Here is a 27,500-nt window from a genome sequence, read left to right on the forward strand (position 1 = left end):
CCCTACCCTCCCCCTCTAAGTCTCACCCTCTACCCCCACCCCCGTACTAGCCACGCCGCGTTGTCCGTATTCCCAGATGCAAGTGATGTTTGTTGTTAGGGAGACCGCAAGGGAACACCTTGTGACGCTTATCAAAATCGCCGTGCATCGAATTACCTGCATTTCTGGACATCCACGCATCTTACCCTAAAATACTCTGATAGAAATAATTCCCACCTCTTCCTCTAGTTTGTCCGCCATATTATGGAGTGCAACCACTCGGTTCGATATATCAACGGATAAGGAGATTCGGCTAACCGGGAACACATGAACTCAGAGCGGCCTGACTACCCTTTGATGGTGTTCAACGAATGTGCAAAGAAACTGACTGTAATACTATTTCGACGAGTCTTGTCAGCAATATTTCGCTTTTTCACACAAAAGACAGTGAGAAATCTCCGCATTAACAAAATCCCGCGAATGACTATCCCCCAAAATAGATATTTATTATGATAGGTATTTACTATGTAAACACCAATGAAATACCGAGTGATCTTTCGCGCGAAAACATGATAATTTATCTTCACACGTGAAAAGATCACTGTTGCTATGGTTACATATAAAAGTCGCGCCTTTCGATGCCTTTTGGGAAATGATTTAGTATTTCATTGGTGTTTATATAATAAATAGAATATTACATGGCCATTTGGAGATACGAAATTTCTCTTCTCGTGTTGAAAAATATTTCACTCGTTCGCTGCGCTCACTCGTGAAATATTTTTCAACACGAGAAGAGAAAATTTGCATCTCCAAACGGCCATGTAATATGCTCTATATAATTATAAAAATAAAGAATTTTACTTTCGTGTCAACTGTATTTACCGCTGAGGCACTAATTGGGGACACTGATGTACAGAAATAAATTCAAATCAAACAAATAGTATCAAATCGAAAGAGAGATATGATCCACGCATTTATCGGGGCAATTTAAGCAATTGTCTCTAATAAACACCTGAAAAAGTCAGGCAACTCCAATAGGCCATTTCCGAGTTCGTGTCTGCCTCCTCTTCAAAGCGAGTCTAAGTGCGAAGTTTTTGTGATGGTAAGTAGTTCTGCTTTACATATGAATGAAACCTAATTTTCATAACAAACACTTGCACTAAGACTCGCTTTGAAGAGGAGGCAGACATGAACTCGGAAATGGCCTATTAACGGGACTTGAACTCATGCCTCAGTTGGCTAAGTTCATAGAGGGTCGTGAATGAGGAAGGGGGGGGGGGGGGGGACCTAATCCCATTTCCCAGCAGTTTTTTTTTTCAAATCCCAGCTCAAGTCCCCACAATGCCAGCCTGTGTTGCTCAAATTGAAATCCCATTCCCATTTTTCTACTGTTTTGGTTTCATGAATCTCAGACCCAGTGCTCAAAATCCCATTTCCCAGCCTCTAAAAAAGGCAAATCCCAGCTCCAATTTTACCCCTTCACGACCCTCTTCATAGAGCATTGCGCCAGCACTGCAGAGGTCATGGGTTCGGAATCTCGTTGGAGTGACCAGGATTTTTCAGATGTCTTTAAGAGACACTAATTGCTTCGATTGTCTAGAAAAGTGCGAGGATAATTTCTCTGTTTCGTTTATAGCCCGCACTTCGAATAGTACGATGGCCCAGGAGGGTCAAAGTCCAGTTTTAATATACAGAAAGTATCCTAAACATTCATAAAAGCTAACCTTTCGCCAAAAAGCTTTTGTTTAGGCCTAATTAGGCCTAAGGTTAGCTTTTATGAATGTTTAGGATACTTTCTGTATTGGTAAAACAATGACCTGTGTCCTGTGACCTGTGAGAGAACTGGTGACAAGTCACAAAATTCAAACTGGGCCATCGTAGAATAGACACATTTCTTCTAATATCAAATCGTAGGTTGATTTTTGAGGAGAGGGGAAAACAGGAGTATCTTAAGAAAAACCTCTCGGTGCAGAGTAGAGAACCAATACACTCACCCACATGTGACGACAAGTCTGGGAATCGAACCCGGGGCACATTGGTGGAAGGCGAGTGCTTTCACCAATGCGTCATCCCTGGTCCCCTTGGAGATTATTTGTTAGACCTAGTAGCATCAATAGTTGTTGCAAATCACAACAGATGTTTCTCAGGCTTCAACACCACTTATGTCCGAGTTTGATCCTAAAAGCCCTTTTCATGGTTAGTTTTTCTCATTTGCATTACAATGTAATCTAGCATGTATGTGAGGCAATTTCGGGGTATTTTGTAGTTTTAACCCGAATTTGCCTCGCACCCACGTTAGATTACATTGTAATGCAAATGAGAAACACTAACCGTGAAAAGGGCTATTAGATGCAGACCCAATTTTGACATCCAACACGAAGTGTCTCTTCAAGACTAAGCATTTGCTACCTATTTTCAACAATAACGTAAGCGTAATGGTTAGCGTTAGTTTTAGCTTTGGGTAAAATGCAGCAGTTAATCTGTACTCAAAGAGCAGCATTTGGGGGACACTTCGTGACGTAAATTGTCTGTATTCCGAGACACGAGTGATGTTGAAGTTGGCGAGAAGAGCAAGGGGACACTTTGTGACGCTTATTCAAATCCGCGTGCACCTAATTAGGGTCAAATTTTAACACTGAACTAGAACCCGTCCCGTAGCCGAGCGATTGCGCTTCAATGCTCTACCATCTGGAAATGTTGTTGTTGAATAACAAGACGCCGTGCGGCCGAAAATGGAATGACTCTTCAGTAAAACTTAAATTTAAAGAATAATTTGATTCCTTTCTCCTAAATTAGGCATGGATAACAAACATAATGCCGGATTTCTATGAGCGTTTCGATGCACAACTGAAACTTACATAACGGAGCTCTGACTTTTGGAAATTGCCTTGGTTTGACGCTCCGGGAAATTCTAACTTTTCGCTCTCGATACTTGTATCAACCAAACTCAACAAAACAAAAATATGCCACCGGCATAATTTGCAAATACTTATCTCTAATTTAAGCACACCGTTCGCTTGTCTCTCTTTCTAAAAGTAAAAAAGAACAAAACTTGGAGAGTCGCATTTTTATTGTTTACAGTATACTTACATTGGATCATTCTTTCACGACTTCCAGAGCGATTGTGGGATTGTGGGAACCTAACAAGCTAGACGAGGCATATAAAAAATTTAACAGTATCCTTCAGACAAACCCGCTTCAAAGGGAATGAAATTGCGGGAAATAAGCAAAGGTAACTAACAATTTTTTTGAAAGCTTAGAATTTGGCCCAAAAATTTCAACTTGTCAGAGACTTACTTCGATAAGCTCGCATTTTTCGCACAGATCTGTCATGTATACACTCGAAGCGACAGAAAGCAATAAACTTCTCATATTGTTTCCAGAAGAAATATTTGTTTTCCCTGTCTTTTAAGTAATTATAAGTTCATATCTTTTTGGACAAGTGAAAGGTCTGTTTTGATATTTCGGCAATCGCCATTTCATATCTTTATCACACCTTACACTGAATGTTCGCGTTTTGGTATTATTTTCACACAAGCCAGTAAAACACTTTCATTTAAAGCCGATATTTTAAAATAAACTCTTCTTTTTTCCGTTTATTTTCTAAAGCAAGAATCTGCGACTTTCTAACTACCTAAGAGTTTGTTTTAGTTTAATAGTCCGTCTGGCCAGAATCCGATGAAGGCCAATATTTCCGTCAGAATTAAAAACAGTGAATTTTCGCTGCCATAAAATGCCAGAGATATAAATTATGAATTGCATCTTGGCAGGTCATGTATATTTTATCATTTTCTTTGGCAAACAATTGAAGCTATTTCCAAAACACAAAATTAATAATTGAAATTTCATATTGATCGAACTCTTGTCACTTACCCTAGGCAGATCATAAATTATTTACGACCAGAGCTTTTCACAAGCTATTCTTTCGCGATTTTACCGCACGCCATGAAATACTTCGCATTCATTCGTATACCAGGACTGAAACACTACAGAGTGACTTAAACCCCCTTTTCGTTTGCATTACGTTGGAGAACCTCTCAATAGCTTGGACTGAAAGCCACCGATTTCAGCATTTGCGAATAAGAAACATCACTTCTAAAGCATTCAGTCGGTAAACTATTGTATATCCAGCTATCCCTGGTAGGGTTTAGATTGACAGGTGCTTGTCAAATCAAACAATCGCACGTGCTTTAAAAACTAAGTTGTCTGTCTGTTGTCTCTTATTGTTTGAAAAATCGGAAGAAAGGTGTGTTGAGCGAACGACAGATTTTTAATTCGGAATTCTACAGTGTTAGATGTCTTAAATAATGCGGATTAGGTTCCAGAAAGTGGTTAAGTTCTGCCGTAGGAGCCATGGCTTTTTCCGAGGTAAGGTAGAGACAATTTCACGTGTTGAACTTGGCTTTTAACAACCCGCATTTTACAGACACAGTGAGGTGTGAAAATCAGTTACAAGAGTGCATATTGTTTAGTGCTACAAAAAAAGGACAAATTACGAAGCAAAAATTTTATATCTATCTGGATTGAAATATCGATTTGTCCTTGTACGACCCAGCTCTTTCGTCGCAAGTTGTAAATTCAGGCTTAAAATCACTGACATCGCTGTCCATCTTCCAACTTGACGCGAAAAATAAGGACAGAGAGCAGAAATTCATATGGTTATTTTATTCAATGCGTTTTATCAAAGCCGCTGCGAGGGAAGTTTCATTCGAGTTTGAGGCGGTTACGAAGGATTACGCATTGATCTAAAATTTAAATTCCTTCCTGTTTCCTGGAGTCTAGGATAAAAATAACCCCTCTACGAGGATACTAAAGCTTTTTTCGTCCTGTAATGGAACTCTGGATTTTAGAATATGGCCCCTATATCTTAGATAGAGCATATTCGTTCGTAAGCTGGAGTATTTTTGCAACAAACTAATCTACACTTTTGACGGGATATATGAAAGTGTGGATAGTTTGAGAAGAACTATTCTCAGAGAAGATACTACTTCGTATCTAAAACGGTGCAAACTATAGCTTTTTTCCCTTCGTCCTACTGCTTAAAGGAAAACTGCCAAAAAAAATTCAACAGAAGAAAGATAGGCTGGCTTACTGAGGATATCTATGTTTACATGTTAAATTAACTATGACAAAGTGTCATTCCTCGCGATGAAGCAAAAAAAAACATTTTGACAGTTCATTTTAACTCTCTATCAAGTGTTATCTAAAAAAAGAATGGAAAAGGGTATATCTACAAAGATCAGAGAACGAAAACGTTGCACGGAAACTTTCGAGGTTAAGCGAAGATGGCAAATTTTGAAAGCACGTGGGAAATACATTACACTGCACGACCTGTACGCGCAAAGAAAAGTTGCTTGTTTTACAGCCACGAAGTTATTTAGCGCTCATCAATTTTTCAAAACGCGAGGCAGGTGCCAGAGAACGCTTCATTTGACAAGCTATGAATAATTTCCTTTACAACTTATGTCATTTGTATGAAGACAAGAACAAGTCACCTGGCGAACCGAACCAGATAGAGAGCGAGTGTAGCGTAATAATTTATTGATATCCTATTCTATTTTTTATAGCTTTCTGCTTGTTAAACTTCCTTGAGTAACGAAAGAACTACAGGGACGAAAATAAGGCCTCGCTCAGCCTGCTTTTCATTCACCTTTGCCTTCAACCTGGAGTTGGAAACTGGGACGAATTGAAGATGGCAACTTTCGCTGCCGTGTTAGAACGAGGAAGCCAAGCTAGCAATTCTCCACCGGCTCAAGTGCAAAACTCTGCGACTCACGGGTCTTCGCAAAGATATAACCTCACCGCCGAAGATCTGTTCAACTATCTGTATGGCTACACACCTATTCGACTCGTGGATCCCATTCAGTTACAACTTCGTCGTAAACAAGCGATGCAGATGGAAACTGGCGCCGGCAACAAGCAAACATTCTCTTGTAAGTATATATAGAAAAGAATTACTAGCAGAGCCTCCTCAGAAAGCAACAGATTATCGTTCTCAAACATTTTACACCTCGTTGCTACAATCAATTCTGCATAGATGAACGTTTAAACGATACGGTGATTGAAAAAACTGAGCTTAGTATAATAACATTTCAAATGTAGCATGTCGTTACAATTCTCGGGCGCACTATGTACAACTGCCCGTAGGATATTAATCAAGTGCTTTTATCTTAAGTCAGTTCCCAAGGGACTGTCTCTATGGGGATTCTTTTGTTAATGAGTGAAACGCAAAATATATTCCAAAATACCTGGTTACCTTCATCTTCGTAAACTGAATAAATTTCCATATAACGTGCTTTTATTAATCTTCTTTGGACGGTTTGCTCTATTCGTTCTCAAATGCAATACGGTGGGACAATATATAAATCAATGACTAAAATAATAAATTAAAACTTCTATTCTGTGCGTGTTCGAAGCTCATTGCTACGAACGAAACCAAAAATTAGCAAATGATACCATTCCGAGGAAAAGTAATCAGATTTTGTGTGTTGCACGTGTTGGTTAAAAGGCACATGTCAGTTTCCCGATATTGATAGTTCAAAGTCGACTAACTCCTCAAGAACTTTGTTTTTTGCAATTTCCTTCAAAGACTAAATTACCGCAAACGAATAACCTTGATTCGAGAAACAATTCATCGGGTCCATAAAGTCAACGGGTTAATACTAAAAGTCAAATTTGGATTTCACTGTGAACAAGTAAGTACCCGTGAGCTGGAAGCGGGATGATGTTCCTTTTTTGACAACCGCCATCTTCTATGGAAATAGAAGAAACAGCTTCTACACATATCGTGTATAAATAAAGGCTACCTACCTACCTATCTACCTACCTACCTACCTACCTACCTACCTACCTATCTACCTACCTACCTACCTACCTATCTACCTACCTACCTACCTACCTACCTACCTACCTACCTACCTACCTGCCTACCTACCTATATCAGTGAAACATTAGTAATGATTTTGATTTGCAATTTTGCGTGCAGCTGACGGAGTAAGACTCGTTGCAAGTTTGTTCCGGCTAATGAACGATGAAACGTCACTTTAGATTACTCACGAACTATTCTGTTTTACCAACTAATTGCATGTCTCCGAAGTCTGTTATAAGGTCTGAACATCACTTACCACATGAAACTGTGTCGATGGAGAACCGTGATTGTTATTCCAAAAAATCAAATCAAAGTAGTAAATTGTTCACTACACGTATTTAGCAATACACAGAATCACAACATTTTGGCTTAAAATTGCAACGTTTAGTACTGCATAACAGTAAATACGCTGAGCACTTTTAAAGCAGCCTAAGTCGAAAATAATACAAAATATTGAAATACTCGGAATATTAAACAAACACGTGCCACAGTTAACTGAATTTAGCAGCCGAAAAGCAGAAACAATCATTTGCAAATGTAACTTCAAAACCAACGGCCCGCTTTTTGCCGAGACTTTAACCACAATTTCTTACACTCAAAATAACTCAGTCATTGGCTGATGATGGCAAACAAGATTACAGTGATAACAATCTGAACTTTTTAAACAATTTGTTGAGCTTCGAAACCTCTTTCCTCCAAAGAAAATTATGATTTGACGATATTTTCTTTCAGTACCATAAATGTTGTGTTTAATGATAAATTCCAGCTCGTGGTCTGGAATTTGATAAACGTGCATTGATAAATATGTCGATTTGAGAGACAACAGGTTGAAAATTTGTTAATGTACAGAACAGTATTTATTATGAGATCCTGGTGAAAGATTACCTCGTAATTTTACGCAACGATAGAGTCAGTTTTAGCCTTTAACTGGAGCAGGTTTAGTGTAGTGGTTAGAGCACTCGCTTCCCACAAAAGATTCCGCTCGGGTACACAGCGGAGAAAACATTGTTAATTTTCTAGCCTGAGAAATTGAGAACTTCAACGGAGTTTGAAGCCGTGACCTCGCGATACCGGTGCGACGTTCTAACCAACTGAGCTATGAAGCCACCGACGTTGCGAGCTGGTCATTTGTGGGTCTTTTATTTCCAGGATTCTCTACACAATTGCTAAAATTGCGTTCATAACTGTGAGGATCATAGTTTCACTTGATTACAAATCCGCAGTAAATATATGATTCATTTCATATATCATTTCATCGTTGCCGTATTATTAATAGTGTTGTTTAATATATGGTAACTCAATTAAGTACCGGGTTGTATTAAAGAAACATTGTGAATCCTCTATTTCTTCCATTTACTTTTTACAAGAGCTGCAGCTAAAACGCTGAAGGCTAACTCTTCATTTTTAGAATTCATATGGGTGAAGAAACATAAAGAGTTTAACCAAAGGGAGGTTTACTATTTGTTTCAGCTGGCTTGCCACCCGCCATAATCACGGCGCCGTTTTCTCGTTGAATCTTGATTGCGAATTTTTAGACTTTAAGCGTTCCTAATTCAATTTGAAGTCCGTCGTCATGAAAGCAGAGAGTTGACAAACACGAATAGGCAAGGGTGCCAAAAATGAGAGAAGAGTCCTTGTCCCTTTGACAAGGCTCAATCAGGTTAATTTTGTGGCCATAAAATACTGCCGGGTGATATTTTTTGACTGGTGAACAGTAAACAATCTAATGACATACAGTTTGTTAAATTAAAACTCTGCGCCATAATCACGGCGCCTCTTTCTCATTGAATCTTGATGGCGAATTTTTAGACTTTAAGCGTTCCTAATTCAATTTGAAGTCCGTCGTCATGAAAGCGGAGAGTCGACAAACACGAATAGGCAAGGGTGCCAAAAATGAGGGAAGAGTTCGTGTCCCTTTGGCAAGGCTCAATCAGGTTAATTTTGTGTCTATACAATACTGCCGGATGATATTTTTTAACTTGTGAAGAGTCAACAAACTAATGATATACAGTTTGTTAACTTAAAACTCCGCGACAGGACACGAACCGTTTGCCGTTTTTGTTAAGTTAAGGTGGATGGCAAGAATCGACATGGATTGCACTAGTTTTGAAAAAAAAAAAAACCTAAAAGTTGAAAGGACGGAACATGTTCTGTAGTCCAAAGTACGCTCTCAGTAACAGTACTTTTTTCTCTACAATTGTACGTCCACACAAAAAAATCAAAGGTGGTCATTGCAGCATTTCTAAATTCGGAGGCAGTGTGGCCTAGACAATCCGTTGTCATCCTTGAATTCGCGATTATTCTGAATTGTGAATTTGCTTTGAGTTCACTATAATCGTGAATTTAGAAGACTGAAAGCTTGATATGGATTACGGGAAAATCCGAAATGGTCATGTTTGTTTGAAAAGACAACCCAATTGTATGGGCATTGGACTCGAACCTGACAATGTTGATTAACCTGTCACCTAACCACTCGACCACCACACCGCTAGCTTCTCAGGGACAATATTTTAAACACTACTTGTTAATGCTGTATTGTCACTCGCTAACAAACTGCATTAAACACTACCAAAAGGTCGGTTTCCAAACTTCACGACAAAGCTAGACATTTTCAAATCAAAGCTTAGGCCTAAATTATTAATCTAGCTTACGCCTAATTACTCTTAAGCAAATGTCTTTTTTTTTGGATAGGCAGTGTCTTGATCTTCAGTGTTTAAGCGGAAAGAAGCGATTCCTAAAGTCAGAGTGAAATTCCGGGTTCAAATCCAATCCATGGATACGACTTTTTATTTCCTTATTTTCTCTGCTACCCCAAGTCCTGGGACACGGTGTCCTGAATTCAAGATAATTGTGAATTCAAAGCAAATTAACAATTCAGGATAATCGCGATTTCATGGGCGAGAACATTTTGGCCAGGTTGTTAGGGCGCTTGCCTTGAGATCCAGAGATCCCGGGTGCAAGATCCGTTCTGACCACTCGTTGAATTTGATCCTGGTAGTCCCTGGTTCTACTACTTCTCGGTTGCAATTAAACAATAGAGGACGTTTTCCGTGTTTCCATAGCCTCATCTAAACACGAGGGGGAGTTGGGAGAATTCGAGACAGCTATGCAAACCCGAGACGCAGTCGAGGGTTTGCACAACTGTCTCGAATTCTCCCAACTACCACGACTCCCAAATACCTCATGCAGGAGCTGATCAAGGGGAGTGTGGAACAGCTTTTTCCCGCGAAAAGTGGGATATTTCCCTTGACGCTGACATAGCTTTGTTCTGATTGGCTTTTACAACGGTGGGCGTGCTGAATCTCCCAAGGAAGTCGTGCTACATTTTTCTTGAACGTGACAGCTCTGTTTTGATTGGCTTTTACAACAGTGGGCGTGCTGAATCTCACAAGGGAGGCGTTCTATAAATAAATCTACTCGGGACGCCTACGCCAAGTATGGGAGATAGATAAGAAGCTTACCTTGATGACCTCCCGTTCGTGGCAGCAATGAACCGACAGTGAATTTTTTTTTCATAGGGTGCGATATTTGCAATGAGAAACACGATGGTGAATGTCCAATGCACGGGCCATTGCACTCACTGAGAAAGCTGGTCAGCGCTGGGCAATCCCACAGTCCCTTGGAAAACGGCTCCATTCTGAAATTCCCGGATGAAGTCTGCTTGTGCACATCCAGCATACCTTGCGTTGGATATGGCGTGTGCGCCCGAAAACGTATTCCCGCGGGAACCTGGATCGGGCCGTATGAAGGGAAACTGGTACGACCGGAGGATATCAAAGCTGAAACCGAGACAGAGTATATGTGGGAGGTAAGGATGTTCTGAACTTAGAATTTTTTTATCTGAATGACGGGAGCCACTAAACTTTCATTAGGGAGCTTAAGGACAGTGCCTACTAATTCAAAGGTATTTTTGCGAGGTTTACTGTCTATGCGGGAAAAGCAGATGTTAAAAAGTGTTATTGAAATCCAAAAAGAAAATTGGGGGTAACCACGCATTTTTCGAAGATAATTAATCAACAATATTTGTAAAAAGCTTTAAAATACAAAGCAATGTATGGCGTTCTTTTCCAAATTCAAGCTTAATTATCTCTGAAAAATGCGTGGTTACCCCCAATTTTCTTTTTGGATACCAAGAACACTTGCTAAGTTCTGCTTTCTCCGCATAGTTTTGAACCGCGCAAAAATATCCCTGTATTAATAAGCACCGCCGATAGGAAATCCGAGTATCTCAAGATGCGCAGAAGGTATGCGCAATAACAATAGCAGGCACTATCCTTAAGCAAGAAGACGACGAATACACGATTCAAGAAATTCCAATTCCAAGTTGTTTGGCCTTGAAAGCATGTACCAACATTCCGGGAATAAAATTTATTGTGGTGTTGTCACACCCTCTTCACGACCTCAAATTTAGTCAATGGGCCATTTCGCAGTTGTTTGCTCAGTGACCTGGCCTATGAATGGCTACGAGGCTGCCGGTGACCATGCATTGATACAGACCTCACTGATTTTATCATATAAATTGTATTTTTGTAATGGTTAAGTGACTAGAATGGGTACTCCAAAATAAGGTGACACATTTAGTTTTGTGTATATGAAGTACTACATGATCTTACTAAAGTTTTACTAAGTTTAAATATAGTGTCATCAAAACAATTTATGAAAGCTAACCAATTCGAGACGGTGCTTAGACCTAATAAATAGAGATCAGTGTCTAACCCAGCAGTTACTCTCCGCCTAAACAGAGTGCTGTTTATCTGCCAAAGCGAATTAAGGCAGAGGTTCAAGGAAGGGTTACGATTTTTTCAACGTCACCAAATGTTACACCTGTAGTATATTCTAGTCATAACCATTTCCGAGTTTCTGTTTGCCTCGGATTCAAAGCGAGTCCTGGTGGACAACGAATCAAATTGAAATGAGTAGTGTAACTCATTAGCCGTTGAATGGCTTAGCACCAAGACTCGTTTTGAACAGAGGCAAACAGCAGCTCGGAAATGGCCTTTTCTAATTAGTCTACATTAACAAAGGTTTGTATCAAAACAAGATCACTGGCAGCCGAGCTTCCATTTTTAAGGCAGGTAACTTAGCTACAACTGTAAAATGGTCCATTCACGTCGTTGTCAGCGCGACGCATATGCGCGACGTACAGAGCGATTGTTTTTGTTCATCAAGACCATCGTTTTGTGGCATTCTCGTCGCCGTTGTCGTCGTTCTTTCGTAAGCTCCCTCTCCCACTCCGCGTCACTCTCAAAGCCAATTTACGCACGCTTAGCGCTGACTGCATGAATTTGTTTTGCGTTTTAATTGGCCCATTTGATCGTCTGCGGCAGATATCATTGGCTAAAACAAAGGCAAAAAGCGCTACATAACATATGATACCATCAAATTTTACTTTCAAAAACTAAACCAAGTTGCGTAAAGTTACGTTAAATTGAAGAAAAAAACAAAAACAACAAGAATAGAAGAAGCGTTCGGTTTGTTTGCCTTCTTCTTTGAATACTTTTTGTGGAAAATCGTGCAATGCAAATCGCGACTCGTTACGCGAGCCAATACCAAGGACACACGCGAGATTACGCGCACCATCCGAACTTGCAATCAATCTTTTTTTTTAATCAGCGATTTGCTCACGGAGAACACGAAACAATTATAGTCACGTTTCTGTGTTTTTAATTTCAGGTCTTCCACGACGGACAGGTTAGCCATTACCTCGACGGCAAAGACGAAGCTAACTCCAGTTGGATGCGCTTTGTTCGCTGCGCTCGACACAAAAAAGAACAAAACATGGTGGTCTTCCAATATCACGGTTGTGTATACTATAGAACCATCAAGGAGATCCTCCCTGGCCAAGAACTTCTTGTGTGGTACGATACTAGGTATTCTCAATTCATGGGGGTACCAGTGGCGCTTAGCGACTCAGGGAGTAGAGGTAAGGCAAATCTGTCTACAGTCACGGAAGAGTTCCTCGTCCAACTCCTCACAAAAAGATTTTCGGTTGTCCCCTGATAACTGCAACCTCACATTTCGAGCTGTCTGGGCGCAGTAATTTTTTTTATGAAAACAACCTGATTGGTGAAGACAAAGAAAAGTGAGCAGTCAGTGATATAAGGGCGAACTTGTAGGGCGAACTTGTAGGGTTTCCACCAGCTTCCAGTTCCCGTGGGTCAAAGTTGCCGCGAATTTCACGCGAGGCTGCTTTTTTACTGACCCCAAGAAGAGAAAAGAGAGCGCCGGAAAATACACTTTAAGCGCCTTGTTAAATGGATAGAAAAAAAGTTTTTTTTTTTCCGATAGGTGTTCATCCACCACGCGATCTCGTTGCTCAAGAACGGTCACGAGCTAGAGCCGACAAAAATGAGACCCCTGAAGGAGCAGTTAGAAGGACCTTTACAGACCACGCACCGGCTCAAAGAGGGCGTCCCCCTTTGCGGAGGACTGAACTTGAGTCAAGCAAGTCCGACAGCGACCATGTGATTGTGAGGGAAGAACGAAGGACAACCTCTTATCGAGGACGAGGCTACGGCTTCAAACAGCAAACACGTACACTGCCGCGTTTTGACCCGGCGGACGATTTTACCTGGAGATGCAATCAGTGTTTTAAGGCCTTTACAAACAGAGAACAGCTCGAAGTACACCAATGTAACGGGATCGGCAGCGGTAAAAACTTGACGTGCACGCAATGTAGCCAGTCTTTTGCCCATCCGATCGAGTACCGCGCTCACATGGAAACACACGTTAATGAAAGGCCTTTCAGATGTGGCTACTGCGCAAGCGCATTTGCCAGTGCAGCTTTGTTGAACCAGCACGTTCGTGTTCATATGACAGAGGGAGGTCTGGGAACGTTGAAACCTTCACCGAAACACGAGAGAATGAGCCAAGAATTTCAGTTTTGATACTCCCAGAGGACTGGTGATTTACGAATGCACATTCATACTCCTCGTTTTGTGAACGAGGCTTGTTCTTAACTCTACGAATCACTTAATGCCAGTACTTTAAGCAGTAAAGTTAATTTTACTGGCTAACGAATGACCCAGGATCGACCTCGAGAAAATTATGGGTCTTTTCCTCTGGTGTCGACCCAAATCTCAGCCTTACAATGCACAAATGCTTGAAAAATTACAGTTTGTGATGTCGATTTGATGTGTGCCCTGATGTGTTGATTTCATATATTTTCATATCTATGTACAGTGTCCTCAATGTTGACACTTTATTATAATTATCATTATCATTATCATTATCATTATCATTATCATTATCATTATCATTATCATTATCATTATCATTATCATTATCATTATCATTATCATTATCATTATATAAAGTTCATCTCATGATAAGCCCATGCCTCTGCTATCTTGAATATGTGGAATAAAAAAAAAAGGTGGCTAAGCTACGAAAGACAGGGCAACTTATGTTCACCTTATTGCACAACCATTGTGCCTCTTGTTAAGGACGGTGCCTATTATTGAACTTATTGAGCATATGTTGTACGCATCTCGAGATACTCGGGTTTCCCATCGGTGATGCTTACCAATCAGGGCTCGAGACTAACTTTTTAGCTCACTAGCCTAGTGACTAGTATCAGGTCTGATTTCTCTAGCCAAATCTAAATTTGCACTAGCTGAGTCTCGTCATGCGCAGTTTCGTTCATTTGTAAAACCTATCACGAAAAAAAATCCACATTTCCTAACACAACTCGCGCTTTTAGTAAATATTCTCATATTCTCATATCCATCCTCGCAACAGTGGCACAAATATCCTGGAGTGTACTGCCTCCCATTTATTTTCTCACGAGGGCATAGTTTTCGTGGCCTTGAGGCCAATTCTGACAGAACCGTTGACAAAACGCGGAATAAAGTAAATTAAGAAATAAACCGGACATAGAACTTAACTGCTCGTTTGGAAGTCTGTAGAAAGGCTGTTCTTTTGATTAGAGCTATTTGCGATTGAAATTTTAACCTGAAAGTGCCATTCTATACATGAATCACAAAAGCAGCGGAATCTGGAAGATAATATCTTAAATTAGATATATAAAGGAAATTCGAAAGGACAGACTTGCCCTCATATAAGGTTATTTTTTAAAAAATAGTTTCAAACAGCAATCCGAGCGTTTATGCTTGAATGGTTTTCGGCGGCCACAGTGCTTGCAAGCAAGTTTTCTCTCTTTTTATGTGAGATTCACCATTCAAAGTAAATGAGGTAAGTCGCTCCATATTATCTCTTTCTTTTTTTAAAATTTGAAGTAAATTATATGAAGTATGTGACCTCTTTCCATATACACGGTATTCCGCATCTGATCATAGTCATGTTAAGATGCGCGCTAGCAATGAATATGAATAAACGTAACAACGTGGCATTGGCTCGATCGCAAACACTGTCACTTTTTGCATTGGTTTTTGTGATCCTTTTTTCCATATGCGTGATTGCCTTACGTAACTTGATCTCGTGATATCGTAAGAAAAGGGCACCAAAATAAAACCAGAATTAGCTTTTGCGTCGTGTTCAACTTCTTGTTATGTTGGAATTGTTGCGAAGAAGAAGGCAGAGAGAAGTGTCAAGAGACGCCACCGATTCTGGGTCCGATACATTTTCGAGGAGCAGCAACGGCTGCAGCATAGCCAGTATCAAATTATAGTATTGGAATCTTTGTGATCAAGAACTTTGCTACAGGTATATTTGGCAGGGTATTCCCTTAACATATTCATTAAATTCACACTGTTTTGAGGAGTATCCTCATTGCCACAATCATACTCAGACGCCATTTTCATTACTTATACTTGCCTCTAATTCGTCAAAACGTATCACGTGCACAAAAATATCGTCAATTGATCGCAAACAATCAGAAACAGTTTACAATTGTGTTTTCTTACCGTTGTTTCCTCGCTTTTGCATTGCTACTCGTCGCCAACAAGACGTAACGATAGAAAATTTCCTATCTCTTGCGTCTTGTTTGCGATCATCGGCGATTGGTCGGGGATAAACGTAAAAGGTGGTTCCATTTCCGCAAACTGCTTGTGATGAAGCTCTTGGAAGGTGCTTGCGATTGTTTGCGACGGAGTTACGCCCATATGAAAACATGCATGTGGAAACAGCAGCCGACAAGTTCCGCATGATTCATACGTGATTAATCGTTCGTAACGTGGCGTGGGGAAAGTGTAATCTGTGTTAGTTTCCTCTTCATTTTTTTTTTCAACTTATCATTTTTTAAGGCGGTAAATTCCATAGAATTCGCTCACAGTTTCTGTTGTTAGTTGATATTCTCTCCTTTTGCTTTATCCATAACAAATATTTTTCATTTTTGTTTTCGTCCAGAACTCCACTGCTTCACAATATTTACTAGCCCCAATGGCTAGTGGAAGCTCAAAATCTACTAGCTAAAACTGAAATTTCACTAGCCTGTGGCTAGTTGGCTACCGTTAGTGTCGAGCCCTGCCAATACAATGATACTTTTGCACGGTCTAAAACTATCCGGAGAAAGTAGATCTTAGTAAGTACTCTTGGTATCCAAAAAGAAAATTGGGGGTAACCATGCATTTTTGAGAGATAATTAATTAAGTTTCCATTTTAGAAAGAATGCCATACATTGCTTTGTATTTTAAAGCTTTTTACAAATATTTTTCATCAATTATCTTTTTTTATCAATTTTCTTTTTGGGTTTCAATAACACTTGCTAAGATTTACATTTCCTGCATAATCATAAACCGGGGGAAAAATACCTTTGAATTAGTAGGCACCGTCGTTAAATGCTCTGTTACATTGAAAACTTCCAATTTGAAAGTAGTGTCCCTGTGCATCCCAGAATTCTTTAGGGGGCTTTCAGGGGGCTTTCATTTATTAGTGCAGGAGAGGGGGTGGGGGGGGGGGGGGGTTGGGGAAAAACAGGAGGGAGAATTGTTTGAAACTTATGTTGTCTTTCCCACATCAAAGTACAACCATAGGTAGGAGAAATTGCGAACAATAGACAAGTTCACCCTCTTGATTGCATCATGGGTAATCTGGGCAACATGACAGGAGATTCAAAGGTTTGTATGGAAATACAAGCAATACATAGCAAAGTATACTGTACAAGACTCTACTTTATAGACTTTCACCTTCATAAACCAAACAAATAAGTTCATGTTCACAACTGAGATGAACTATGCTTGGTATCCCTTCTTTGGAATTCCTAAATATTGCTTCTTTTTTGTCTCCATACATTCTCTGTAATTTTGTGCCTTTGGAATTAAAGGAAATGTGTGGCAGAAACTCTTTTTAATAAAATAATTTCTACGATAGCCATTCTCTCCAAATTTATTCTGCCGCACCCTTGAGTGCTTTTCTTCTGTTTTGGAAAATAGAGAACCGAAAATTCTTATCATGAATACTTTTCATCGTTTTGAACTTCCTAACCAAGAGCGTGAACTTGTCTATTACGAAAAATTTTGGGGGGTAAACTGAAGATGTATTATGGGATTTGACCAAGTAGAGAATTAAATAAAAACTCAGGTAGGAACATTTACGTACAGTATAACAGTGGCATTTACGTCGCGTAATAGCCAAAATCTATTGATGCAAATATATCAACATACTATAGAAAGGTCCCTTGATAGTAACTCGTTTTACCTTTCAAAAGCAAAATATATATATATTATTTAAACATACCTTCCACTGGTGAGCCAAAGTCGTCCACTATTACTCACAGTTCATAGTTGTTTTAAAACTTCGAAAGATGAGTGTCTTTCCCAGCAAAACATGTCCATCAACAGAGGGTTTTCCAAACGGAAAGCAACATGTGCTTCAAACGTATGACAAGTCTGATTACTTAATTCGTAACATAAAAAACAAGTTTGAATTTTCCGCCCCCGGGTTTCCGCCTCTCGGAGGCCATGTTTGTTTCCTGGCAGTCCTTTTCGTCAGCAGTATTCCGTGTTGAACGGTAGATACTTGATGTATGGGGAGATATATTTTACCAAATGCTACCTTTGTGACTGTCAGTTTTTCATGCGTCTGTCATCGTATCCACGAGGCGATCGCCGAGTGGATCCGCAGACTATTTTGACAATGTTATGACGAAATTCATTGTCAATAACAGGACAGACGCATAAAAAACTGACAACAATTTGTTTTTTACAATAACAAGAAGGCAGAAGGTCAAAATTAAGTCAAAACACGAGAAGAACGCGAGACAGAAATGCGAGAAACTTCAATCTGACGCGAGCAATATCCCGTCATTATCGCATACCGTATTTTCTCGATTAAACGCCCCCGGCGTTTAATTAAAAAGCGGCAGTTTTGACCCGGCGTTTTTTCGAGGCCGGCGTTCAATCGGGGTCTGGCGTTTATTAATGAAATGCAATTTTCTGCAATTTTTCCAGGTTGATTTATTATTACCGATCCTTGGAAATCTAAGGGCAGTTTGTCAGTGCTGGACGATTTTTTCCTGGATTACCCGAAGTTGCAGTATTATGGTACCGTACATGCGGCACGTGTACAATGTTGCAATCAAGATCTGTATCACTAACAAACAGCACATAAACAATATATGAATGATGTAGGACAAGTAGTAAATTATATGAGTGCAAAGTTTTAAGTTTATAAACGGCAATGTCGCTAACGTCCTCCTCGTTTGTGTTTGACCTTGACCCCGAATAAGCGACGGGACCCCGATCAAACGCCGGGGCTCCGATTAAACGCCCCGATGATGCGTTTATTCAAAAATCGGCAATTTTGACCAGGCGTTTTTTCGAGGCCGGCGTTTAATCGGGGTCTGACGTTTAATCGAGAAAATAGGGTAAATCACAATTTATGTGTCTGTCCGCGTATTGACAATTAGCCAATGAGCGCGCGAGAATTTTGCAGTCATTGTAAAAATGCTTTCGAACGTGGGTAACAGCGTGCAGTTGGAAAGCATTTTCATTACGGTTCCAAGCAGATTTGTTATCACCTGATGTGATAGTCTTTTGTTCCTCTTTTTCAACTATTGTTTCTTGCGTATCGATTATGCAACTACATTTCACGATATGTTAATGAGTTATTTTACAATGACTGCAAAATTCTCGCGCGCTCATTGGCTAATTTTTATTGTCAATAAGCGGACAGACACATAAATTTATAATTTATGCGATAATGACGTGTATTGTCAAGTCACGAATTGAAGTTTCTCGCATTTTTGTCCCGCGTTCCTCTCGTGTTCCGCCTCGTGGATCCACAGCTACTTTGACAATGTTATGACGAAATTCATGATCAATAACAGGACAGACGCATGAAAAACTGACATCAATTTGTTAATTGGTACTAGTTTATTAGGGTGCGTTCCTTTGGGAGGATCCAAGATCACTTGGATCACGGTGCAGCAAAGGAACCGATGAATCTACTCTGGGAAAGTATTTTTCGGTTTCTTCCCAAAGGGATGCACCCTCAGGCCTCTCGCCTTCTGGACAGCCATCGGTTTTGGTAACCATATTCTTTATTCAGTTTAATTGATTAATTAAAGCTCTATCCCTCGGAGCTTTCATGCGTTGCATTCGGCTTGAGGAGTACGTTTTCCGGTGGGTTTTTTGTCCCGTTTGGTTTTTATCCCTCTGGCCCCAGTTGTTCAAAGTGTTGATCACCGCTATCCACTGGATAAATCACTAGAAGTAGATAACTCAATTGGTTTTGCTAAAGTTTATCCGCTGGATAGTGATTTATCCTGTGAATAGCGATATCCACCTTTTGAACAACTGAGGCCTGATTTTTTCGTAGCGAGCAGCGTATTATGATTTTTAGGCTGCGTGGCAGGCGCTAGAAAGGGAAAGGGGAAAGAGGAAAGCGCGCGCGTGGGGCGCTCCCCTCGCTTCACGCGCGCACTTTCCCCTTTCACTTTCCCTTTCTAGCGCCTGCCACGCAGGCTATATGTGTTTTTCCTAGGTTTTCTTTCATTATAGTTTCGTTCTTAAGAAACGTACATTACTTATGTCATATTGAGAATTATGAACTCAAAATGCTCGTGCTGTTTTCTGCTGTCCACCAGGCACCCAGCACGGTAAATCTCATTGTCTTTGTATCCTTGTTTTTCGCGCGTTGCGTAGGGTAGGAATGAATAAAATAGGCAAATGTTTAGACGCTCCAGTGTCCTCGGACAAGAAAGACACACCCGTAGGCCACCTCTCACTGTTCCAGTTAGTTTTCAAATTTCTTAGAAGTTAAAGAAGGTCTTTATTGCTAAGCATGGCAGTGCTCGTGTCACGCACTCTACTCCCTTCAGTTTAGTAGAGTGCGTGACACGAGCGACCTGGACCTTCTGAGAATCAGGCTAGGCAGTGCTACTCACTGCTCGAAAAGCCGGAAGAGGACGGGGGGGGGGGGGGGGGGAAGGGTGTATATCTTTCACGCAGTATCAACTACATGACGTGGATATGGCGCAAGGTATTTAAGCAAATCATTAAGCATAGCAAAAACTATAAGAAATCACGTGGAGCACGAGTAAGTTTTCAGAAACCGAATTGAAATTGCCAATTGGTCTCAAATTTCCATCCGAATGACTCTTAAGCGATAAAAGTTTGTTAAAGTTGCAAATATGTTGTAAAAGTTTGAATACACCAAAACGTTATAATCCGTTTCAATCAATCAGTTGAATGAACTTCATAGAAAATTAAACCGAACGCTGTCAAAATTCCACTCCTTTTGATTTTCTTTCTTCCTTTAATATATTAATAAGTAAACACGTGATTTCGAGTTCAATTTGGTATAAATAAGCACTAGTAAATTTTTCAGACTACAAATTGCACTCACCCTGCGTGCGCAATTATTTTAAAGCCATATTTAAACGGCATAAATTAAACCAACCCAAGTTCGACCCGGGTTCAAATTAACCCGGTCTCACCTCTACTTTGTTCACAAGGAGAAGGGCAGAAAACTGATGTACTTGGCTTTGGGGCGATGAATGTATTCGGAAAAAATGGCGGCATAGCAACGCTCGACGGGTAAAGTGCGTACGGCGATGACGTCACGTGAAAACCAACTTTTACAAAGCAATCGTGAAATTAGACAAACTAAAAACTACCAACGCTCCTTTTATTTTCACAAAATAGGTCTTTTATAGATTGAGAACGACCATTTACTAAATAAAACACTTAGATTTCTTTCAAAAATAACTTCCTCTGGAAAAAGCAGAAAGCGTGACGTGACAACCATGTTTACAAACCCTCGTGCAAATACACATATTGACCAATGAAAGCACGCGTACTATCTGAGTTATTAGAGAGCTTCTTGAGCGACAGTGAGCTCTTTACCTCTTTTAACTTGTTTTGACACTACCGACTTCCGGTTTCAATCCGAGGCTCAAAAGATAAAATGAGTCACCCTCTTCCAAGGATTCTTTTTTTTTTTTTTTTTTACATTCTACTATAAGAATACGTTTTGATCGACATTTATCTTGGTTTGGTTTAGCCATTACACGACGCTACAAAGTTACACTATTTCACGAGTTCAGTGGAACATCGATAAACTAAGTTGCCCATTCTGATGAATGTCTCGCGTGAATGTCTTGTCTGGACTCAACTCCTCAGGCCTAGCTATAAATATAATTTCTACAGTTTTAACAGACTAGAAAACTTGTAAGACCTAGACAACCGTTCGTTGAGTGCCCGTTATCTGTGCATTTTTTCGTTTTCGTATCGGTTTCTCGAAGGATTCGGAACTCCCTTGGACGTATTTGGAATTATTCGGACGCCTGCGCAAATGAGCAAGAAAAAGAAAAGAAATCTCGTACCCTTTGACTGGTACAATGAGCCCCCAGGGCATTAAAATCTCTGAAAACGAGCATAATGCAACAAAACTCTGATTTGCACCACTTGCTCGGTGCGTCTGTTATACAGATTTGAACTCTTGAAGTTCGAATGTCAATCAACTGATTTCGTTTTTCACTGCCTAATATTCTTGCTTTTCGGCTTTTCGCTCCCACTACCCTTAAGTTCCCAAAAATGACTGGCGACAAAAGAAAACGAAACAGTTGTTTGAAAATTGAACTTTCCAAACTTGAAAACCGCATGCTAATAAAAGCGCTACAAAACCAGCAAGTGCATTTTTATGTTGCAAGACTATTCCTATCTTAATGCAGCTTAAAAGAAACTTTTACTCCGCATTATTTGCATAGCAATAGATTGTTTCTCTTTCATTCGCTGGGGAATCTAAAATTTCTCCAAGATCCCTGTCTCTAAGTTCTAACAGCTGACCATTTCTCTTGTACCTGTGAACGAAACAAATTATGTAAGACACATTGAGATGTCTCTTGGCAACTCAAGGCAGCCGCAAACTGGAGAAGGGACCACATGCGACGTAAAGTGAACATAACAGGCTAGGCATACACACGGACATACGTACATACTTCACTGACCACTCCCCATAGGGGCTGTACGAACCCCTTGTCATTAGCAAGAGTATTTACCACTTCGTTAGCTTTGTAGTTTTCTTCTGTAGCTTGTATTCTTTTAGTCGTGTTTTCTAGGTGTTGTCTGTGTCTTCGTGATAGTCTCGCAATTAGTAGGCCATGCTATAGCGTAACACTTGCAAGTTTTTAACTCAAAACCTTTCCTAGGTTTCTATAAATTGTACCCTTAGCTGTATGTAAATGAGAGGGTTGCTTTTTTGGGTGTGTTGCAGCGAGATTTAGAGGTTTGACCGGCATATTTTCAATTGTAAATGGTTCATCGTGTATACAAAGCTCGCACAGTTTGTCTTTCAGCGCATTGAGTTCTCTTGAAATGTTAGCCGCAGACTGTTTGTTCCAAAGGGCTTAGTGAAATGACAAGAGGTTTATGTACACACCCGTGTTCCAACGTTTGAGTTTCGTTTGAGTATCCCATGGTTTCTTATGGAGAGTTTTCACATGACGTCACGGCTACCATGTTGGTGTTCCAAAACAAAGGAATGGCGGCCATGATGGTGTACCAAACTAATCCTCCGGGAATTGAACTCTATTTTTATGCAAATACTTTCTTTTGTTTCAGTAATCCAATATGGCTGCTGGTCACGTGAGTGAAAACGCTCCATACGGGGGCTTTTCAGGGACAATGACATTAAATCATCGAAACGACATAACGGAACAACACCTGTTAAGAACCCCAACTGGCCAAAGGCAAAGCAGTAAGCTAATTATAAGTGCAGCCAAGAACTCATATCAAATTCAGCAAGTGGACAGAAAGGGTCTTGCAGCCGGGATCTCTGAATCTCAAGGCAAGCGCCCTAACCACTGGACCAAACTGCATCCTCTCTTTTCATGCCAGCAAGCCCGAATCATAACGGACAATCCCAAAAATAAAAGTCATCTCACCATAAAGCAAATGAACCTTCAGGCATGTTAAATGTGTCAGCGGCAGCACGCACTAGGTCCTCCGCCGAAGCCTCTGAATCTACTTTCACAGCCCGAGTAAGAATCAGCTGAAGTGAGACGTCACGCGCATTGGACAGATAAGCCGGTGCGGAGATTCTTCTTGGGGGAACCGGGCTTTTAGATTTTGGCGCCGGAGGTAGCGGTTTATTTGGGGGATTAAGCTCTAAACCTGTTGCCGGTAAGCTTATTTTTTTCCGCTGCGCCATGGGTGAACGTGATTGGGCACCAGTCCTCGCCGGTAGCGTCAGAGCGGTCCGAGGTTCCGGGGGAGGTCGACGCGGACTGCTTGGCCGCTCTGGGGGATGCGGCAGAGACTTGGTTGGCGGCTCTAAAGGAACGGACACCCGCTTCAAAGATTTCCGTGTTTCCTTCTTCCTTAAATCTTGAAGCAATGCCATTCTGCCAGAGGCCTGGGAACAATACACACAACATGGTGACAGAGGTTTTAAAAAGCCATTACAGTTAATTCGTAATGGGCCCCTTGCAGCTGGCCGTCACATGGTACAAAAACCGCCTTACTGGAGAGCAAATTGAGCACTGGGACATCTAAAAAAAGAAAATTCAAATTAAGTTGCTTTGTTTTACATGTCCCAGTGCACAATTTGTTCTCCAGTATGGCGCTTTTTGTACCATGTGATCGTCAGCTGGAAAGGGCCCATTTGCTCTGAATTTACCTTTACCTTTAATTTAGAGGACTGAAAATTTGATATGGATTATGGGAAATGGACATTTTTTTTTGTTTTGAAAAGATAAGACAAGTGTATGGACACAGGACTCGGACCTGGGAATGTTTGAAATACAAGTTGCTTGGCAGCGGGCGAAACAACTGAAAAATCACACCGGTCGGATGCTCTACCATTCAGCGACTACAACCCCTGGGGAGCTCGAGGTAGGTCGTTCATCTAGGTCCTGAGGGGAACTCCCGGGCGCATTACACCTTTCCATCATTTCATGTCTTTGCATAAACTAAGACGCATGACTTTGTAGAGCCAGCAGACCAGTGGAACACATTGTTCTTTCAAGAGCCAGTTAAAACACCTAGCTCTCCAGTGAGTTCTAGCAGGAACCCATGACCCGGAGCCTACAACTCTACTGTGTTCGTGTCACGGCGTTTTCACAGACCGATTTATTTTTTGATTGAATTTCCCGCGAATGAGACTCCCACAGGAGCCCGATGACCAATTACAAGAAATTAAGCTGACGTCATAGGGTCACCGAACCGGAACTGCCTTTGTTTTTTCGGGAAAAGAAAGTCTAAAAATAGATCGGTATGTAAAAATGCCGTTACATAGGCCCAGTATGGGAGCTGTAGGCTCCGGGTCATGTGTTCCTGGTTCTAGTAGCTGAATGGGTAGAGCGTCCGACTGATGTTATGGAGGACGTAGGTTCGAGTCCTGCGGAGGACTCTGATTTTGCAGTTGTCCTGTCGTCCGTTGCCATGCAACTTGCATTCTATCCTTCTCACGGGCGCATTACACCTTTCCATCATCTCATGTAAATGAAAATGTTTGTTGATTAGCCCGCGAATGTTGAATGAAGTCAAACCCGCTTGACCACCTCTTTGAACATTAGGGAGCTTAAGCACGCGCGTTTTTGAGACGCGGACGGCAAGCGAAAGTCAGTCGTTTTCCCTTTAAACTTGTCTTCACACAGCTACCGGCCGGTTGCCGTCCGCTTCTCAAGAACGCGCATGCTTAAGCTCCCCATTGTCAGGTATGTGCGTGCGCGCTAATCGGTCTCTCAAAGACGTATCCATTTCTCGTCATCAGAGCCTCGGATCGACCCAAGGCTCTGGGAAACTCTATGTAGGAGAACATGCGCCGTTGGGTTCTTATAGCCAAAAATTGGCTATTTGAACCTTTCGGCGCGTGCTCACTCCTCGTGCTAACAGACGCTTTTGATTGTTCTTCACGAAAACCAATGGGAAGACACTTTGTTTCAAAGTTCCCCAGAGCTCTTCTCTCCCTCAGTCAAGAGAAGAGCACGCATCAGACGCTACATTGGAAGCGCGTAGGATACGTCTGGGCGGGGTGACAAAACCAAGGGGTGGGGGCGAGCAACTGGTTTCTCTCTCCTACACTCTCCCCCATCGCTTTGTCACTCGACCAAGATCTTCCACCCGTCCAATATGACGACCGCCTGCAAGCAGTCAGAAGAAGTTTGCCGATTTCTTGCTTTAGAATAATTCTGTCACATCACTATCGGTTGGAAAGAAAGGATCTCGAACCACTTTGCATTTGACATAGCTATATACAATAAAAAGCACAATTACTCAAAAGAACATAGATATTGTATAGAATTAGCTAAAACCGTACTTGTTGTTGATAATGTAAATTGGTCACCGTACAGAGATTCTGAAAGCTGGCGTTTCGAGCGTTAGCCCTTCGTCAGACCGAAGGGCTAACGCTCGAAACGTCAGCTTTTAGAATCTCTGTACGGTGGCCAATTTCTCCAAATATCTTTCTGTTGTCCTGTTAGTATCCGCCATTTTGAACGCTTTAATTTTTTCAGTATTTGTGCGCAATTGACCCTCTCGCATAACCTTTGATTGACATGGCGGTTCGTCTCGAGTGTCGGCCCGACTTCAAAAAATCTGTTGCAGTGCAACAGATTTTTTGAATCGGACGATTTTCTTTCCCATGAATCGGTCGTTCAACGGCTGTCAAAATGCACGCAAGATTTGCGCTCCGACGCCGTCGGGCCGATAAATGGGGCCGACAACAAATCGTATCGTGTAAACCGGTCATTATAAACAGTGAAACTCGCTACGGCTAGAACAAGGTGCGCAATACCCTGACACTTTCCTTTTAAGTGATCATCGAGAGAAAGACAAGCTGCAAGAAACGTTGCCCGGTTGAGCAACTTGTCTCGCAACGCGAGAGGCTTTGTCGAGTAACTTGTCAAACAACGTGAGAGGTTTTGTCGCAACGAATTTGAGACAAGTTTGGACAGAGATCGCCTTCTGTAACAACACTATTCAGTCTTGAAAAAGGCATTAGAGCGGTTTTCAATTGAGTATCGTAAAACCAAAACCAAAGTAATTACTTTGGCCAATCAAAAAGGACGGAGACAATCTAGTAAACCAATCAAAACAGCCACAATTGGTTTTGGTTTCACTTCGGATTGGTTGAAAAAATGGCGCGAGAACACAAATCACCGAGTGAAGTAAATGCAAAACCAAAGCAATTCGCTAATTACTTTCGACACTCAATTGAAAACCGCTCTAAGGGCAGGCTAGTTAGCAACTTACAGCTTCCTTTGCCCCTGGGAGGTGCTCCTCGGCCTTTTTTTCCTCTGCAGGTTTTTCATTTGCACTGCTTTTCCTTGAAGGAGTTGGGGTCTGGTGACAAACAGTGAAGTAAAGCCCTTAATCCACAGTCGATAAGGGTTTGTGTTATCCATTACTGGTGACGAGTCTTCCTGGTAGCGAGACGGCAAGTTGCGATTGACGGTCACCTCGACACCAAGAAGACTCGCCATTAGTAACGTCGCCACTAAAGGCAATTAGCCCTTACGTAGTCGCCACCATGGATCACGTTGATTACTGTTCTGTCATCTATGTTGCGTGGAGTGTGTCGCATTTGCTAGTGTCAAAGGGCCACCGACAACCAGTGTCCTTTGCGCGCCTTTGTTGTTGTTATTATCCGGGCAATCGAATCGGCCGCTTCGCTTCAGAAACATCCCGTGAAGAAGAACTTCTGCGAATTCACTGTTCGATTTGTTTTTTAATCCAAACGTCTTCCTCCTTTCGTTCCATAATCGTAAGGTTGAAGTAGTGAGCCAAATAACATGGCGCTTTTCCTTCCTCGGCGGACGACCTTTCTTCACAGTTTTCATTTCGCTTTTAACACTAACACAACACCCAAATAACGCCAAAAATACAATATTGAAACATTAAGGAAAATATTAACAAAGTTTGAAGCTACTGGGCATCCAAAACACGACGATGTGAGGTGATGAAATTTGACTTTTCAAGAAATACTAGTTTCTGTATTACAGAAAATGGCGCCGATAGCTTGCACGCCTGCAAAGACTTGTGGTTGTCGGTGGCCCTTTAAGGTTTTGAAGTTCGTCATCTGAAACTACAAGCGAACGAACGACAGGGACTATTTATCGATCGCAGTCCACTCTGTTCATTCAAGATAAATGACTCTTTGCCCTTGTGGTGAAGAGTTTAAATTTCGTGCAGTTAGGGGCTCCGTTCACACGGAACCACGATAAAAGTACGAAAATAAACCAATTTCGATATATCAAAGTTTAGTCCTAAACAAAATACATCACCTCGAGGATAGCGGAATAAACTCATCC

At 41.2% G+C, this 27,500-nt stretch overlaps 2 protein-coding genes across 2 annotated transcripts in view; one reads left to right on the top strand and one right to left on the bottom strand.

Moving 5' to 3' along the window:
* Positions 1-4,201: 4,201 nt before the first annotated feature.
* On the top strand, positions 4,202-15,198 carry LOC138057949 (putative histone-lysine N-methyltransferase PRDM6). The gene is made up of 5 exons (XM_068903854.1): positions 4,202-4,347; positions 5,547-5,912; positions 10,366-10,655; positions 12,521-12,770; positions 13,136-15,198. Exons 2-5 carry the CDS (start codon positions 5,672-5,674, stop codon positions 13,732-13,734), a joined length of 1,380 nt encoding a protein of 459 aa, XP_068759955.1. The 5' UTR covers positions 4,202-4,347; positions 5,547-5,671; the 3' UTR covers positions 13,735-15,198.
* Positions 15,199-20,854: 5,656 nt separating this feature from the next.
* Positions 20,855-27,500, bottom strand: part of LOC138057175 (neutrophil cytosol factor 2-like) — a 52,336-nt gene continuing 45,690 nt past the window's right edge. The window contains exons 7-9 of the mRNA XM_068903234.1: positions 26,443-26,532; positions 23,133-23,602; positions 20,855-22,049 (exon numbers count right to left, since the gene is read on the bottom strand). Coding sequence (XP_068759335.1) covers positions 21,935-22,049; positions 23,133-23,602; positions 26,443-26,532 — 675 coding nt within the window. The 3' untranslated portion in view covers positions 20,855-21,934. The remainder of the gene's footprint in view (positions 22,050-23,132; positions 23,603-26,442; positions 26,533-27,500) is intronic.

Source organism: Montipora capricornis, chromosome 7 (assembly GCF_036669925.1).
Source record: "Montipora capricornis isolate CH-2021 chromosome 7, ASM3666992v2, whole genome shotgun sequence".
NCBI lineage: Eukaryota > Metazoa > Cnidaria > Anthozoa > Scleractinia > Acroporidae > Montipora > Montipora capricornis.